This window comes from Dromiciops gliroides, chromosome 3 (genome assembly GCF_019393635.1).
Source record: "Dromiciops gliroides isolate mDroGli1 chromosome 3, mDroGli1.pri, whole genome shotgun sequence".
NCBI lineage: Eukaryota > Metazoa > Chordata > Mammalia > Microbiotheria > Microbiotheriidae > Dromiciops > Dromiciops gliroides.
The window spans coordinates 541,429,053-541,447,694 of NC_057863.1; the positions used below are offsets into that span (position 1 = coordinate 541,429,053).

Genomic DNA, 18,642 nt, shown 5'->3' on the forward strand with positions numbered 1-18,642 from the left:
GATAGTTTGACTTTAGATTGAATAATTTACTGTGTTAATGATCATTATTTTTACGTAGACATTAGGTTTACAGAGTATTGCAGTTTACATCAGCAGAATTGAATTCACAGTCTGAGAATAACAATATCAATCAGATCCTCCTATTCCTTTTGCCACCCCACTTCCTGGATACAGATGTCTGTGCAGAAGTTGGCACAACCTACAGGTTCCTCCTATTCCTTGTCCGTATTGTCTTAGGTTGAGCCCTGTCTCTGACAGACCACCTTTGTAAAGTCCTCACCTTCTCCTTAGCTTCTGGTCTCCCAGTCTATAGATTTCTAGCCCTCCCCCCCTCCCCCCCTTTAAGGTTAAGGCAGTTGGTTCACAACCAAGTTGTTTGGTGTCCTTGGGTGAGCTCTGAGCAGGCACTGGGGTGAGGAGATCTCTGTGCAAATTCACCTACAGAATTTTCTTGGGGTGGTTTTTATAATCTTTGAAACAAGAGTGCTACTGGGGGCAAATATTCTCTGTAATTGGGAAGAATGGAGACCAGAATAGGATGAGGAGGGGAGGCCACCAGAAACCCAACCTCTTCATGTCATGGATTTTAGATTCCAGGTTGCATTTTACAGATAGTCGTCCATGTGCTGGCTAGTACTACACTTTGCCCTTTGGTCTCTTCTGAGTTTTTTTATTCCCTTCTGGGAAAAACCATACCTCTATTAGATCTCTGAATCTTACCCTAAGCCATTGAGTCCCCATTCCTACAGGAGGTAACGCTAGATCTTTCCCTAATGGGGAACCATCCAAGATGAAAACCAAATGCCAATTCTTAAGTGTCTGGCCCCGTACAAAAAAATCCAATTGTATTATTAACAGGGTCAGTGTGGGCAGGCTGTTTTATTTTGCTGGAGCATCGTAGTAATCACTGATTAGATGGGAGTAGCAGAAGATTTTTCCTCCAGATCTATCTACATCTCTCCCATTTTTACTGTTTGCTGCTTTCTTACCTCCCTTTCCATCCATTCACCCAGGTGTCCTTTCCCTTTTCTTCTTGTCTCTCTTGCCAAAATGTATTGTCTGGCCATCAGATCAAGGAAATGGCCTGAATGAATCGCCTTTGGCATTTTTCAAATAGTCTGCTGCTGAACTAGAACAGAGATCAGGAGGCTGCCCCAGAGCACAGGACTCACATTCTCCATTTTTATCCTCCAGATTTCTCTGGTTAATGTTTTTGCCTTTTGGGAATGACGTCTACCCTCCTAATAACTGGCTTTTACTCTGACTTCTTTGAGGCAGAAAATGTGGTAGGTAGTATTGGAGATCAATTCTTTGTTCTCTTCATTTTGTGGTTCTCTTTATTCGTGACCTTCTTGCCTCTCCTGAGTCTTGTAGCTTCTAGACCATTTTTGATGCCTCAGTGTTTCTAAAAGGCCAGGAAGCTAACTTGGGGAAAAACAGTAACTTCTAGGTATGTCCAGAAAGCCTTTAGAGCCATGGGAGTGGAGAGATGAAGAGTGTGGGACAGAGTAGAGGGGTTAATAACCCTCTCCCCCAGCAAAAGCCCTTGAATGACTTAACCTATAGCAAGATGACAAGTTCTTCTGGAGAGGCTGGTATGGGAAGTAGGACCCAGTGTTGCTCAGTTCTTTCCCTTTTATCTTAAGAACTATTATGGAGCAACGCCAAAGTTCCAACTACCCTCTTACCTGCTGGCCTACAAATGTGGAAGCCGCGTAGGCCAAATGAGGATTGGAAATGGGGCAGTGGCTTCTGAGGGTGGAATTAAAAAATAGATATACACATACATATCTTACAAGCAAGAAGCAGATACAGAAAGGGATTTTTTTTTTACATTTAAGAGTTTAAGGTTGGTAGGGCAACTTGGAGAAGGGAATTGTAAAAAGAAGAATTAAGTACAACCAGTTTTTTCTTTAAAAAAAATAACAGGAGGGCTGTAAGACCAACTAAACAAAGTTGTTGGTTTTATGCCCTGGGAAGAGCTAGGAAAAAAACAGTTTTTCTCAGCCTTGGGAAGGTATTATAAAGCAGAACTTGGCCTTTTTGCTATACACTGGCAATCCCAAAGGTTTATTTACACACCCAAGTAAAGTTCCAAGCTGGAAGGAAGCAGTCTTTTGAGATCTTCCTGTCAGGTCTTGGCGATATAGAGTACTCACCATCAGCCAGAGCAGCACCAGGTGCAGTAGAAGGAAAAGGACTGCAAGTGTGGGTGGAGAAAGGAGAAGCTGTGGTCCATTATTCTCATTGTTATTTGTTTATGACTTGTGGGGAACTCGTTGGGGCTCTCGCCCACAGAGTAGCCAGGTTGAGACAGGAAATTCCAAGAACCCCACCATCGGTTTTCTCCCCTCTTCCCTCACTCTTGCCCCACCCCATACCCACAGAAAAGAAGGCCAGGCAGCCCCCATCTAGACTGGTTGGGCTAGACTAGAAAAAAGTGGTACAGAGGAAGAGACTTCCTTTTAGGGGGCTGAGGTGGAGTTGAGGTTACTTGTATTTTCCTTCTCGCTTCCTGCAAATACTACAGCAGCAGGTTCTCTGAGCTGTGGAAAGATGAACTTATTCCCCCTGTGCCCAGCCCTAGGTGGCAATATAACACATGGGCTGGGGAGCCAAGGAGCCGGGGAAAGAATGGCACTCAGTAAGGGAAGAAAAATTTGCAGGGAAATAAGGGAAGCTGTGAGGAGGCTGCTATCCTCTCCCTGGACAGCTTTGGTACTGAAGACAGTAACAGGACCAGAGAACACTGAGTTTTGAGAGCTATCAGTATTCCACCAGTGGCACTGGAAGATGCTTCATCCACCTGAATGTGACAGGGGTTTGAGGGGTAGATGGTAGGATGGTGAGAGAGGTCTGGGATAGTGAAGGAGTAGATGCTTGATCCTTTCTTATAGCTGAACACAAAGGAGATCCAGGCAGAGTCTAAGGTCCAGATTTGCTGAACAGTCCTGGATTCTCTTTTCAAGGACTAAGGTGAAAGTTCCTTATCCCCTCACTCAACTTCCTAGCTTGTAAAGTCCTGGAGGACCCTGGGAGCTTTGTGTCTCTGTAAAGGGGTGGGAAGGAAGGGAAAGAGATGAGACCCTCTGATTAGGTAGCTCAAAAATATAGCCAAGCTCTGCTGTATTCCATTTATTCTCTCTGTGGGAGGAGGGAAGTGTAGGAGATTGGGGAATCTTAGCAGAATTCTAGTAGCAGTACTCTGGCAACGGAGAGTTCAGTCAGTGAAAAAAATCATTTGCTAAGTGGACCTCAGCGCAAGAAATTTGATTTGCCATCTAGTTGTTTTTTCCCGAAGGACTCTGGTCAAATTTTGTAAGGATTTCTTCTGAGTTTACCTTGGAAGTCAATCAGGAGGAATAGGAGAGGGAGTATTCAGTGGCCATAGTGTGGGAGCCAGTCTGGTTCTTTCATGACAACTATAGTGCCTTACCAATTCAGGGTCTTCCTGGCTGGGATATATGAGATGGTATCCTATGTAAATAGCAAGGCCTAGAACTGGGACTATTCTTCCCTTTTACGGTTTTTCCCTAACTTCTCCTTTCCCTCTCTATCTGCCATTCTTACTATTGCCTGTCCTTCCCCAACCCCAAATAAAAATCAGTTAAGTACCCCAGTCTATTCACAAATTTAAAAAAATTCACCCCTGTAATCAAATTAGGGTTGTTTATATAGGTTCTACACAAAAATAAAGGGCCCCTGCTCAAAAGAACCAGGACGGTCCGTGTTTAATCCCAGGACACCAGCGGGGCAAAAGGCTGGGTATGGGACCAATTCTGGTGATAAGGAAAAGAGAAGGATTTGGGGTAAGGAGTAGGTGAGGGCGTGAAAATTTTTAGGGATGAAGTTTCAAGCAGCAGAAAATTTCCTAGCTGAGGTTTGAAGTGACCAAGGGGTTTCCTGCCATGGGAGAGCGTCCTTCTTTCCTCTTTCCCCTTCTAAAGACACTATCCCTGTGGGACGCACCTTGCCAGTCTCTTCTGGTTCTCTCCCTGTTGAGATAGGCAGGCCGGTGGGTAAGGGTCCTGAGGTGCTCTGGTCACACGGTTTATCTCCGTGTCTCCTGCCTGTGGCCAGAGTAGACAGCCATAGAGGGTCTCTGGGGCCTGGAGGGCCCCTCACTTGAGCAGAGAGATGTCATCAGCAAAGTCATCCTGCTGACGGCGCAGGCAGCGGAGGCAGCGCCACTGGCACACCATGAGGCAGAGGGGAAGCATGAAGAGAGCGCAGATGGCAGCCATGACGTAGGCTATGGTCATGAGGGTTGACTCGTCTGTCTGCGGAATGTTGTAGCCACAGTCCTCCATGTCTGCGGTAACAAAGGGGCCTTCCACTGCTGCCGTCCGGAACTCGTCGTGCACTGTGGGAACGGGGAGGAAGGCGGCCTGTGAAGGGCTGGCACGGTCGCTGGGTTAGACCCGAAAAACCTTTCTAAAGCTGAGGCCCCAGAATGTGGTGCTAATGGAAGCTGTCAAGGCTCCCGCTCTTTAGATCTTCTAAAGACATGGACAGACAGCCCTGAAGAGGGCGTGTTCTCCAAGCCCCAGGAGTCTTTGTTTCTTTTAGGGCCACATAACTCCAGTCCCACCCCCACAGCTCCCAGGGCTTTCCCAAGTGATGTGGATTCATCTTTGTAAGCTCAGTATGACCAAGGAGTACATTGTCCATCTCCCATGCGTGTGCTGCTCTTTCCCTGGGCACTAGAACACTACAAGTAGCTGTAGGGTCAAGAAGCAAGACACATAGGTACTGACAACTATTGCTCAGTGTGTTGACTTTGAGGGGCAGGCAACTCCTCACCAAGTTGGCACAGGCCCAGATAGCCTTACTATCCAACCAGAAGAAATACAGACCCTCTGGCTTCCCCAAGCCTGTGCTCTCACCGTGGCAGGCACTGACAGCAAAGCCAATTCGTTTGTGGGCTCGGTCAAAGACAACATAGAAGCCTTCCATGATCACAGCTCCCATAACGGTGCCCGTGGTTGATTGTGAAATGGCAAACTTGTAGCAGTCATCTTGAGATGTGGCAACGTCCTCCACCGGCCTTAGGTATTGCTGCGGGTAGATGATCACAAGGTGAGGAACATTTCTCTCAAACTATCACCCTACCTTTTCTCTGGTCCTGAGATATAGATCATCCCAATAATAATAATAATTCATTTAAAAATACATTTTACTTTTATCTCATTTGATTCTTACAGCATTCCTGTGAGAGAGGGCGTGTGGGATGAGGAAACAGACTCAAAGATTAAATGCCTTGCATGTTTTGAGACACAGTTTTTCAGAAAGGTTAATCCAGTGGTTCTTTTCCTTATTTGTTTTGTCCCCATTAAGCTATGTTCAGTGTTTGCATTCTACCTCTCCCAACCCACAGTGTTTACCTTCCTTTTCCTTGGGCCCATTCTGGGTAAGGAAGAGATGTACCTGTGGCAGGATGGTGATTCGGAAGGACTGATTAGTGACTTCACCCATTAGGTATAGTGAGATGACTGGAAAGATGTTCCAGGGGGTAGTGCCAGCTTGCCAGCACACCAGCTGCTCTCCTAGCCAGAAGCCATCTGGGAATTTCTCTGTCTGTCTTGGCCAAGAAGAAATAGAGGTTGAAAGGAATAGGTATAAGAAAGTGGCCTCTTTTATACCTTTTGCTCATTTTGGGGCACTGCAAAGGCCCCTCACTTTGTTCAGCCCTGATGGAAAACTGGACTAGGGAATGGAGAAACTCAGTCACAGTGGAGAGTGAGTAGGATGGTGAATTTACTAGAAATGTCCTAGAATCAGTTGAAAGATATGGGGAAGAGGAGATGGGGTGGGATGGGGAACGAGAACTATCCTCAGGTTTTTGAAATCTTGTCATTTGCTTTGCTCTTCTGTCTTCTAAGACAGTTACAACCATACAACTTTTGGCTAACAAAGAAGGAATTGCATTGGAATGAATTGCCTTAGAAGGTGTGAACTCTTCATCAATGTATGTCTCCAAATAGAAGTTGAACCACTACTTGCTAAGGATACTATAGAAGAGATTCAGGCTTCACATGCAGGCAGGACTAGATGACCTCTGAAGACCATTAGCTGTTCAATCTACAATTCTTGGTATGGAAAATGCGGGGAAGGATGCAGCTTGAAGTGGAAGATAGGGCGGATCATAGCTGAGAAAGATGGGGAAAGGTCCAGAGATAGCTCAGGCTGGTCCCCTAGAGCTGCAGTACTATGTCATAGCATTCAATACAGATATTGGCCTAATTTGATCTTTTGTGCTTCCTTTCCCCCCAACTCCCTTCAAAGCCTACATTTGTAGGCATGTCCATTAATTCCACTGACCGAGGAGGCCGTCTTGATGGACTTCACTGCAGCCTCAAACACTTTCTTGGGCAGTCTCAGGTTGGTGGTGCCACTGTCCACAATACTCTTGTCATAGTTGTACTAGAGAGGAGAAAAGATATTCATGCAGCCAAATGCCTTTAGGTGCCAGGTGGTGGCAGTGTGCTGCTCAAAACTATACTGGTAGGGGCAGCTAGGTGGCACAGTGGATAGAGCACCAGCCTTGGATTCAGGAGGACCTGAGTTCAAATCTGGCCTCAGACACATAACACTTAATAGCTGTGTGACCCTGAGCAAGTCACTTAACCCCAATTGCCTCACCAAAAGAAAACAAACAAACAAAAAAACTATACTGGTCACCAGTTAGTCCAAAAGGTCTTGGGTGTGGACTGACATAGCATTCCTTTGTCTCTCAACTGCCCCAGCTAGGACCCCACCTACCCACAGGCCACCAGGATCACCCCTTCCCAATAATGCATCCCAAGGACCTTGGACCTTACAATTGGTCTTGCTACTGTCCTCTAAGGACCGCTACACCTTTCCATGCTTCTTACAGCCAAACTTTCCTATATGTGTTGTATCTTCCAATTAGAATGTAAGCTCTTTGAGAGCAGAGACTATCTTGCTTTTCTGTTTGTATTTCTAGTACTTAGTATATAGTACTTGGCATATAGTAAGAGCTTAATAAATGCTTTTCCATTCCATTCAAATAGCTCCTAAATTATCATCATAAATCATAGGTCTAGAGCTAGGATGGTCTAATATTAACTCAAATCTGTATAAAGCTTTTTAGTTTTTCAAAGTGCTTTCGTAGCTATTATCTTTTTCAACCTTGTTGGGTATATTGGGTAGGGATTATATTATGTCCATTTGATAGATGAAGAAATTGATACCCAGAGGAGTTAATTGGCTTTCTTAAGCATACATAGCTAAATTAGTGGCAGAGTTGGGACTAGAACATAGGTTTCTTCCTTCCTAGTGCACATATTCTTTCCACTAGACCACAAACATGGTTTTTCTGTGAATACTCTTCCCAACCTCTGCCCTACAGATGGAGGTCCTGCTGTCACTGCTGAGTTATTCATGGAGGTACAGATCCCTTCCCCAATTCTTCCTGAAGCCTGTGCGCTTGACCTATCATCCCACTCCTCAGTCAGGAGCTCCTCAGCACTCAAAGTGTGCCTTCTCACTCTCAGTATTCCTGGTACTCTTACCTCCTTACAATCCATTTTCAGGTCCTGCCCATTGATCTCCACCCGAACAATGACAACTTCATAGTACCACTCTCGTCGGATAGGTGTGTACCACAGACTGCCCACATATAGGGAATGGTCAATGCCCCCAATGATCTGGAGAGAGAGAGAGAGGGCCAGGTTTGTGTCACGCCCCAATCCACTGGGTGTATACGTTAGGGAACTAGGAGCACGGGGCTTTAGGAACCGGGGTGTGAATATGTCAGCTATCACATGTAATGGAGTAACAGAAAAAAATTGGATGCCTTTTTGGGTGGCAGAGCCCTTTAGAGATCATGGTTTTTATCCCTCTTCCTGTAGGCATGACTGCCCCTAATCCAGCCCAAACAGTTTGGGGATTTTTCCATTAAAAATTTTTATTCAACAGAGGAGATGCTATAACCTTCCCAGTCACCCATTCCACTTTCATATAACCCTTTTTGTTAGGAAATTATTTAAATATTACCCAACTTGCTTCTTTTGCAATTTGTCTAGTGCCTCATTGTGGTGGGAATGGAGAACCATTCACTATTTTCCTGGTAAAGGTAGGAAAACCTACCTCTTTTTTGGACTGTCATGTCAGTTCCTGTAGCTTTTTCTAAGATAAATTTACTTTTCAGTTCTTTAATCATCTTTGTCTCTTGTCTTACCTCACTGCAAGTTTCCCATGAATCTTTTTAGTGCTAGAGCCCAAGACTTGCCCAGCAAAGGATCTGACCAGCATTGAGAAAATAAAGGGTAACCACCCCCTGAATTGCCTCTGGCTTAGCCCTGGAGGGAAGAGATGCCAATTGATACCTGCCCATCTACCCTGCTAATATCTACCTCAGAACCCACTTACCATGCTCCCACCAACTGAGGCCAGTGCCTCTGACTGGTTGAGGCTTGGGAAGCCAGTGCCACACAACTGTAGGGAGAAGAGGTTGGGAACTTGGGTCTGCTTTACCAGAGAGTCAAAGAAGGGCTCCAGACTGTCATCAGGCTGTCAAGGAGACAAGTAGAGAGTGAATCCTGGGGCAGTCACTGAGACAAGGGAATAAGGGGAAAGAATCCTGTTTCCATGCCAAAGCAAAAGCAGTTACCCTAGGGTGTGAGGAACCTTGGAAGTCCCTTTCAAAGGATCATCTTGGAGATAGTTAGATTTGGGACAGAAAGGCACTTTTGGAAGGTGATGGCAGATTGGACAATGCTGAGGGGCAATGACAGTGCCAACAGAGTGGGATTGATGAGAGCTCTTATGGAAGCTTTGAGGTAGGGTCAGCCTTTCAATCCCCTCATTTCATACCTAACTCCTAGACAGATGGGAATCTCACCCTTTAAAAAAAAAAAGCTTATTTCCTTTTGTTTTTATATAGTTTTCATTACCCAATGTATTTCTTACCCTACCAATCACCCATTCTTCAAATTCCCTAAAGAAAACTCTTTTTGGTGTCTCATACTTTCATAACTTTACCTCAAAACTCTCTTGCTTCAGTTCAAGCCCATTCTTAGTTGCTCCAGTTCCTCCCTCAGGCAGTCCCTTTCCCCTTCCCTCCCCATGCAGTGTTCAGCACCAGCCTTCTGCTTCCTCACCCTGGCAATCTCAGCATAGGCCAGCCCCAGGATGCCCTCCCAGTTAGAGCCGTTGATGAAGAACTTGTCGGACTCAGTAATGGCAGCGATGTTGGCACGTACGGTGACATTTGGGCCATGAGGGATGCTTACTAGGTCAGTGCCTAGCTCGCCTTCCCACTTGCCCTGGGTATAGGGCACGTACACACCCTTCCGTAGGTCTCGATAGGTGCTGGATCTGTGAAGAGAGGACAGGCATATAGCTGTGTGTGTCTAGGGATAAGGAAATGACTTGTGATAACACGTTAGGTGTTCTAAAATCTCTAACTTGGAGTCTGTTGGCATCAGCTCCGAAGAAACCACAGTAACAATGCCAATTCCCACCTTTGTTAGGACTTTGGACTCTTCCTCCTATAATCCTATACATATCTAGATGTACCTAAAGTGGGGCCAAAGCCCTTAGAAAACTTATTTTTGTCCTGAAAACACAATGGTTAAGGGTACCATGCAATTGGACAAAGGGAAGTGGGGCCGGAGCTCCTCCAACAACTGCCCCATCAGCTCATTTCCCTATATCTTGGGCCAAGGCCCTATGGGGAACAAGCCTGGGCATTGTGCGTTGTGCCTGGTGCCAGAAGGGCAACCAGGGGCATCTCTTCCTCTCCCAGCTTGGCAGAGCTCCCAGAGAAAAGGACTCATTGACTTCCTTGCTGCATTGGGACCTGGTGGTGCCAACCGGGTGACAGAAAATGTGCCAGGAAGAAATGATAAGGAACTCTCAGAGTGAATCACAGAGAGGACTAAGATTTGTGCAGGTGCCAAGATTTTACACAGGTGCATGTAACTAACACATTACTAATAGGCAGCATCCCACCTGTGTGTGACTAGCTTAAGTATGTGAACACTTCCCACCTATTTACTCATATACAGGGTTCAGATACTTGTGAGATTTTACACTTAACGATGGCACATGGCCAGGGTTTGGGCCACTAGGGAAGAGGGTCAGAGAAGGGAACGATTCTGCTTCATCGGACCTTGACCACGCTCCCCTGCCTGCCAGCTGCTTAGGGAAGTGGGAAGAGAGAAAGAATTGGGACAGGAGTGTGGGGTACCCATATGCTATGAAGAGCCTGTGTGGCCCCAGAAAAAGGGTGTTTCAGAAACGTTCTTGTCTCTTTCCCTCTTCTTTGTCTACCTCTTACCTGCATGTGTCACTCTTTTTCTGATCTATATGTTCACTAGTATAGTCCATGATTCTCTCTCCACAACGATATCAGTGAATTCTTTCAGCCATGGTTTTCTTTCCTTCCCAACCTAAGTAGGGTTCTCAGCTCAACATTCATCACTTCTGAGCCCTATTTTGGCCCTTTCTCCTGCAAAACTGCCAACTCTGGCTAGGGGAGCTCTCTCTGTGCCTGCAATGGGAGGGGGATTTCTCATGAGGAAGTTAATAGGCATATCTACTCTGAATTTCCTGACTTTTCACCCAGGTAGGGGTCCATGAGAGGCCCTTTTTCTTACTTCTTTGAAACAAGCAGTATAGGTCTTGGGGTTTTCCTGACCCTCATGGTAAGGAGATATCATGGGAGTCAGTTCAGCTTGTTGGCTGGTAGCTAGTATACCTGTGGCAACTGAGAGCTACCAATGGACTGAGGGATGAGGTAGGCCCTCCAGTCTCCCACACATGACTCTTATTATTTTCCTGTGGACTATAGGGTCACTTTGTCCAAAAGAAAACAGCTATGCCTGCTCGCTTGAGTATCTCCGTGGCTCTGCTTATCCTACCAACCTCTCATTCTCAGCCTGTCTCCTCAGAATATGCCCTTTGGGTCTTGCTCCTCACCCTCTCAGTTACTAGTTCCTGTCCCTACTCTTCATTAGGGAATTAAGGGATCTTGGTTCCTCCATCATTGGGAGAGGTGGGTTTCTAGGATGGGAGTAGGAGGTGGGATGGGATATGTCCCTTCTCCTGATTCCTTCTGCACTCACAGCTGTCTCCGGTAGTATCGATGTAAGAAAGGATGGGGGGCAGCTCCTACTGCGAAGTTACTGCTGCCTGTGTCCACTAGGATGTTGAGCTGTAGAAGAGAGAGAGAGAGGTTATTAGAGGACAAGAACCTCAAGGTGCCCCAGCAGTACCTTCCTCTACCTCCCAATCATGTCCTTTTCTTTTTTAATGGATGGGAATGAAGACGTCAGGCCCTGCCCAGCAAGAACCTAAAGACTTAGGACCTTCTCAGAATGGTCATCAGTAAAGTACTGGATAAACAGCAGCAAGTGTCTCAGAAGCCCTCTTGTATTACCCCCTTTCTCTTCCTCTTGTGCCTGTATTTCTTTCTTTCTTTTCTTTTTTTTTTTTTTGTGAGGCAATTGGGGTTAAGTGACTTGCCCAGGGTCACACAGCTAGTAAGTGTTAAGTGTCTGAGGCCAGATTTGAACTCAGGTACTCCTGACTCCAGGGCTGGTGCTCTATCCACTGCGCCATCTAGCAGCCCCGTCTGTATTTCTTTCAAAGCACAATGTAAGAACTGGAAAGGGATCTAAGAGATCATTTAATCCAACCCACTCACGCCACTACTCATTTGACCTCTTGATATCTAATTCTGCCTCTGATTCTGTCTTTATCCATTGAATTCTATTTTTCCTTTTTTTCCTGGTTGTCCCAGGAAGTAGAACACTCAGCATGCAGCCTGGCCATCTCACCCAGCATCACTTCCCCGCTGCCGCCCCCCCCCTCCCCCCACCCCAGACTTCAGCTATTTTAAGGGCTTCACTGAGCTGGCAAAGCTGTTGGGGTAGGGACTGAGGCTGATTTGTGTGGGTCAATATGTATAAGCACATGTTCCTGAGTTGGTATGCAATTTTCTGAGGTGATACTCCTCAGCATCAAACTCTAGAGTGACCCTGATTTCTCAACTTCAGTTGCCCGAGAATCAGCGATCAGGAGCTTGGCACCTAGCCTCATGAAAATCTGTCATTCTGGGCCCCTCACTCTATTCAACAGCTGCTAGCTGGGTGAAGAAGGAACAGATGCCCATCTGAAGGGCTTCCCAGTACACAAAGCCCTTTGCAAACTTCAATTCTAGTCACAGAATCTGAGTTGGAAAGGGGTTATCTAGTCTTAACCCCTATTTTAAGAAAACCCCATTTTATAATATAGTTGACAAATGGTCCTCCAACCTCTGACTTGAAAGACCTCTAGTGAAGGGAAAACTACTCCCTTGAGTAGTCCATTCTTCATTTGGGTAGGTCTAATTGTTGGGCAATGTTTATTAATTTGTTTTGTTTTGTTTTGTTTTGCGGGGCAAAGGGGGTTAAGTGACTTGTCCAGGGTCACACAGCTAGTAAGTGTCAAGTGTTTAAAGCTAGATATGAACTCAGGTACTCCTGAATCCAGGGTCCGCGCTCCATCCACTGCGCCACCTAGCTGCCCCCGGCAATGTTTATTTTGATGAAACCTAATTTTGCCATCTCAAAAATCCCATCCATTACTCCTAGTTGGACCCCTTGGGGCCAAGAACAAACCTAATTCACCATTCCCTGTGACAACCCTTCAAATATTTGAAGACAACTATCATGTTCCCATGAAACCTTCATTTCTCTGGTCCTGCCCCACCACCTACTCCCATCTCTCCTGTCCTCAATTCTTCTCCATCTTTTCTCCTTGCCTGATGACCTCCCTTCCTTCTGGAGACTGTGTTTGCTGAGAACCTAGTCTGCTATGCTGGGTGTTGGGTGAGGATACACGTGAAAAGTCACTATTTCTGAAGGAAATTAGGTGAGAAAAGGCAAATCTCTTTGTCTCGTGTTTTACATGTCTGTCATCTCCTCTGTCTTCTGTTCTCTATTCCTGGTCCCTCTCCCCTACTTCCTTTCCCATATATCTCTCACAATGCCCCCTTTCTACCATCTTCCCTATCTCTCTGATCCTACTACCTTCTCTCCTACTTCTTGCCTTCCATTTTCCTTGTTTCTATCACTCTGCCACTGTTTCTTCTGAATGCTCTCACTTCCAGCCCCTCTCTCCTGTCTCTGGGCAACCAGCAGCTCCTGAGTAATTTAGAACTTTCAGAGAAAATCAATAGAATCAGGGGAGACTCAGCAGTTTTTACTGTTCTCCCTTGAAATTAACCAGGTTAATGATTAAAGTGTTTCCTTTCCTACACAGCATCCCCAAACCCCCTGATGAGCGGGATCCCCCCCCCCCACCAGTCCTACTCTGAGTCATCTTGACTTTCCTAGGCATGGGTATCCCTGTTCTCTCTTTTACTCTAGCAAGGAAGGACTGATTTGTGGGGAGACTTCCATTTTTGAAGAGATCTTGGAAGGCTCGCCCACTGTCCTGGAATATTGGGAATGTGCTGAGCCTGCCATGGAGGCAGCCCTACCCCATCTCTATTTCTCTTTGCCCTGCCCTTAGACATTGTCTTTGGAAAGTGATGGTGTTGGGGATTCCAGTGACTTAACCACACAGAAGCACTGCCCCACTTAGGCATGTCCAGTCCTCAAATGTTCCCTCTTCCAACCCTTACTCATTTTTATTTATACATACCCTTTAACTTTTTTTTTTTTTGCGGGGCAGTGAGGGTTAAGTAAGGGTCACATAGCTAGTAAGTGTTAATTTCAGTGTCTGAGGCTGAATTTTAACTCAGGTCCTCCTGAATCCAGGGCCGGTGCTTTATCCACTGCACCACCTAGCTGCCCCCTCCCTTTAACTCTTACTAGGGCCTGAGTAATGCAAAATTTTTGCATATAGTTCTACTTGTTTCCTCACTGTGTGGGGAAAGCTGCCTGGGATCCTTTGCTCCATCTTTAACCTCTTACCACACTGTTACCTGAATCCTCTGCCTACAAATCTCTTCTGTAAGCTATATCTCCATAGACAAGTATGGCCCTTAGTCCTGTTCCAATTCCAGCCTATTCCTCACTTGATATAAGCTCTACATCCTCAGGGTAGTACAGATAAAGAGAACTCCGACTATTTTCCTAAGCAAGTTAGGCAAACCTCTGGGGATTAGGCTGTAGCTATTGCCTAGCTATTCCCTATATCAAGTCAACAGGCTAGTGCCTTAGTAGTGCCTACTATGTGTCAGGCGCTGTGCTAAGCACTGGAAATGTAGAAATGTCTGATTTCTTTGAGAAGAGGAGGAGATTCACAACTCAGAAAGAGGAGTCAACTTTTTTTTTTTTCCATTTCATCAATTTCTATAGCAAGACCCTTGCCCAATCCCTATTCTGTCAATAGAAATTCTAGCCAATGGGACAAATAGCATGAAAAGCACCCCACAAATACACTTTAAAAAAAAAATTGGGGAGGGCAACGGGTTAAGTGACTTGCCCAGGGTCACACAGCTAGTAAGTGTTAAGTGTCTGAGGTCGAATTTGAACTCAGGTCCTCCTGAATCCAGGGCCAGTGCTTTATGCACCACCTAGCTGCCCCCACAAATATACTTTTTTTTTTTTGTGAGGCAATTGGGGTTAAGGTACTTGCCCAGGGTCACACAGCTAGTAAGTGTGTGTTAAGTGTCTGAGGCCGGATTTGAACTCAGGTACTCCTGACTTCAGGGCCGGTACTCTATCCACTGTGCCACCTAGCTGCCCCCCCCCCCAAATATACTTTTAAGGACAAATTTAGTTGAGTTGGGATGGAGAGAAACTTCAGCGAGAGACCTTAGACCTTAGAACACAAGGCCCATGGGAAATAGAGGTGCAAAGAATATTGCCCATGTTCATGGCCTCCTATTTTTGTAAATGCTTCATTGATACTTTTCATTCGGGGCGGGGGGGGGGGGGAGCATCACAAACCCCTTCTCTCTACTACCACCCCCTAAAATCCCCAATCCACCCTTGTAAAAACTTAGCAAAGCCAAACAAAACAAATACACACAATGGTCACATGTGGTCCATCAACTCTTTGCCTAGAGATGGAAATCTTGTTGCATCATTATTCCTTTAGAGTCATGGTTGGCCACTGCAGTGATCAGAGTTGTTACGTCTTTCAAATGTATTTTCCTTTAAGAATATTGTAGTCATTATATAAATTGTTCTCCTGGTCTTGTTATATCAGTTCATATAATTCTGTCCAAGCTTCTCTTAATCCATTCCTTTCATTATTTCTTATGATGCAATAATATTCCATTGCATTTATATGTCATAATTTGTTCCTCCATTCCCCAATGGATGGGCATCTACTTTATTTGTAGTTTTTTCTATAATAAAAAGTACAGTTATGAATATATTTGTACATATGTGTCCTTTCTATCTTCTGTCTCTTTGGGATATATACTTAGCAGTGGTATTAGTGGGATAAAAAGTATACTCAGTTTAGTGTGTTTTGAGTATAGTTTTGAATTCCTTTTCTTTTTTTTTTAGTGAGGCAATTGGGGTTAAGTGACTTGCCCAGGGTCACACAGCTAGTAAGTGTTAAGTGTCTGAGGCCAGATTTGAACTCAGGTACTCCTGACTCCAGGGCTGGTGCTCTATTCACTGCACCACCTAGCTGGCCCATGAATTCCTTTTCTAACATGGTTAAATGAAGTCACAGCTCCACCAATAGTGCATTAATGTGCCTATCCTTCCATTTCTCTTCCAGTAATTGCTATTTTCCTTTTTTTTCCAGTCATCTTTGATAAACAGGGTTTGAAATAGAACCTTAGGGTTGTTTTAATGTGCATTTCTCTTAGTATTAGTGATTCAGAACACTTTTCCCATATGGTTGTTGATATGTTCCTTTTTCTTTCTTTTTTCTTTTTTTGAGAACTGGCTGTACCATTTATCTATTGGATAATGGCTCTTGTTATATTTTTAATGGGTTTTCAATATGTCTTGAATTTCATATCAGAGAAAATTGTTGCATAGATTCCCCACCCCTCCTTTTGCAGTTAGTGATTTATAATTTTAACTGCATTGATTTTGTTTAAGAAAAACAGTTTTAATTTTATGTCATCAAAATTGTACATTTTATCTTGATCTTCTTTATCCCTTGTTTTGTTAAAAACTCTTTCCTTATCCATATGTTTATTGTTGTGAAAACTATTTCCCTCCTTGTTTCTCTAATTTGTTTATGATATGACCTTTTAAATGTAAGTCATATATCCATTTGAAGCTTATTGTGGTATAGTGTGTGAAATGTTGGTCTAAACCAATTTCAGTTAAATTTCTTCCTAGTTTTATAGTTTTTGTTGAATACTGAGTCCTTACCTCAATAGTTGTAGTCTTAGAGGTTTTTTTGTTTGGTTGGTTTTGTCTTGTTTTTAAACACTATGGTATTTTGTTTGCTTCTGGATCCTTGTCACACTGATCAACTTTTCTATTTTGCAACCAGTACCAAATATTATTGTGATTACTGCTTTGTAGTATATTTTGAAATATGGTACTACAAGTCCCCTTGCTTTCCCCCATTTATTATGATTTTCCTTGAAATTCTTGATCTTCTGTTTCTCAAGATGAATTGATATTACTTTTTTCTATATTTATAAAGTAATCTTTTTGTAGTTTGATTGATGTGGCACTGAATAAGGAAATTAATTTAGGTTGTTTGTAGTTTTATTCATATAATTCCCATGTGACTTGGTAGGTGAACTTCTCAACATTTATATATTCTGTAGTTATTCTAAGTGAAATCTTTATTTTACAAAAATGCTGATGATTTGTGTGGGTTTGTTTTATATTCTGCTACTTCACTGAAGTTATTATTTCAATTAATTTACAATTGAATTTCTAGGGTTCTCTAACTAGACCACTATATTACCTGCAAAAGTGATTTTGTTTCTTCTTTGTCTATGCTTATTCTTTCAATTTCTTTTTCTTGTTTTCTTACTATGGCTAGCATATCTAGAATGATATAAAATACTAATGGTGATAATGAATATCCCTGCTTTACTCCTGATCTTATTGGAAAGGCCTCTCTTGTTTCTCTAATATAAATAACATTAGCTCTTGGTGTTATATAGCTATGATTTATCATATTAAGGAAAAGTATATTTCTTCCTACGATTTTAATGTTTTTAAAACAAAAATGGTTATTGTATTATGTCAAAATTTTTCTGTGTTTATTGATGTAACTATGTGATTTGTATTGTTTTTTGTTATTAATGTGGTCTATTTTATTTTTAGTCTTCCTATTATTGTCCCAACCCTACATTTTTGCTAAGACTTCAACCTAGTCACACTGTATAATGTTTTTTAAATGTTGGCATGGCCTCTTTGCTAAGATCTTACTCAGTGGTTTTATGTCAGTATTTCTAAGGGATATTGGTCTGTAGGTTTTTTTGTCTGTTTTGTCTCTCCGAGATTGAGACCATATTTATATCATAGAAGATATTTGATTGCTTCTTTTTCAGGTCTTTCAAGCAGTTTATGTAATATTGAAATTAATTGTTCTTTGAATGTTTGATAGAATTAACTTGTAAATCCCTCTGGCCCTAGAGGTTTTCTTATTTGGGAATCCATTTATGGTTTGTTCACTTTGTTTTTCTGATATAATGTTAAAATGATCTATTTATTGTTCTGTTAATCTGGGCATTTTATATGTTCATAAATATTCATCCACTTTATTTATGTTATTAATTTTGTATATATGACACATAGTTTACAGTAATTTTCATTGTTCCTTCATTTGTTTTAAATTCTTTTTTATTTTTAGTATTGGTAATTTGGTATACCTAATTTTCTTTTAAAATCAGGTTATCTAATGATTTATTTTTATTAATTTGAAAGACTCCTTTGTTTACTTATCAATTAATTTTTTTCTTTTAATTTTGTTAATCTCTTTAGTTTCCAGTATTTCTGTTTTTGTGTTTAGGGTTTTTATTTTGTTGTTGTTGCTCTGCTAGTTTTATTTTTTTGTTCCATATCAAATTCATCAGTGTATTCTTTCTCTTTTTTGTTGATGAAAATGTTTAGCAGCATAAATTGTCCCTTAAAAATTGTTCTGGCTAGATCTCAAAAATGTTTATATTTGTCTCATTATTATAATTTTCTTTGTTTAAATTATTATTTCTAATTTGTTCTTTGACCCACCAATTCTTTAGAATTAAATTATTTAGTTTCCACTTATGTTTGAACCCTTTCTTCAAACACCTTTTGTTGATCATAATTTTTATTTTATTGTGGTAAGCAAATGATGTGTTTCATGTCTTTGCTTTTCTGCATTTGTTTATGAGGTTGTTATGCCCTAAGAACATAGTTAATTTTTGTTAAGGTGTTATGCATAGCTAAGAAATATTCTCATTCTATGTCTATTCGGTAACTACCTTTTGATTTATAATATCTAACTTTTCTGAAATTCTATTCAGGTTTGAAACTTATTTCTTGTTTATCTTTTTGTCAAATTCTTTATGTCTAAGAGAGGTACATTACAATTCCCAACTAGTATACTTTTGTGTGCCTTTTTTGCCCTATAATTCAATGAACTTGTCTTTTCAGTACTTAGAAGTTATAGCATTCTACTTTCCCTTTGACCAGAACTACCCTTGGGAGTTTAGAACTTAGCCAAGTCTCACTCTGTGTTTTCTTGTCCCTCTTTCCTCCTTCTTTA

General features: G+C 42.7%; 1 protein-coding gene across 1 annotated transcript in view; it reads right to left on the reverse strand.

The window, feature by feature from the left end:
* Positions 1 to 5: 5 nt before the first annotated feature.
* The window catches only part of BACE1 (beta-secretase 1), a 34,643-nt gene continuing 16,006 nt past the window's right edge, over positions 6 to 18,642 (reverse strand). The window contains 8 exon segments of the mRNA XM_043995530.1: positions 6 to 4,363; positions 4,887 to 5,058; positions 5,428 to 5,577; positions 6,322 to 6,423; positions 7,536 to 7,670; positions 8,395 to 8,535; positions 9,126 to 9,342; positions 11,094 to 11,182. Coding sequence (XP_043851465.1) covers positions 4,122 to 4,363; positions 4,887 to 5,058; positions 5,428 to 5,577; positions 6,322 to 6,423; positions 7,536 to 7,670; positions 8,395 to 8,535; positions 9,126 to 9,342; positions 11,094 to 11,182 — 1,248 coding nt within the window. The 3' untranslated portion in view covers positions 6 to 4,121.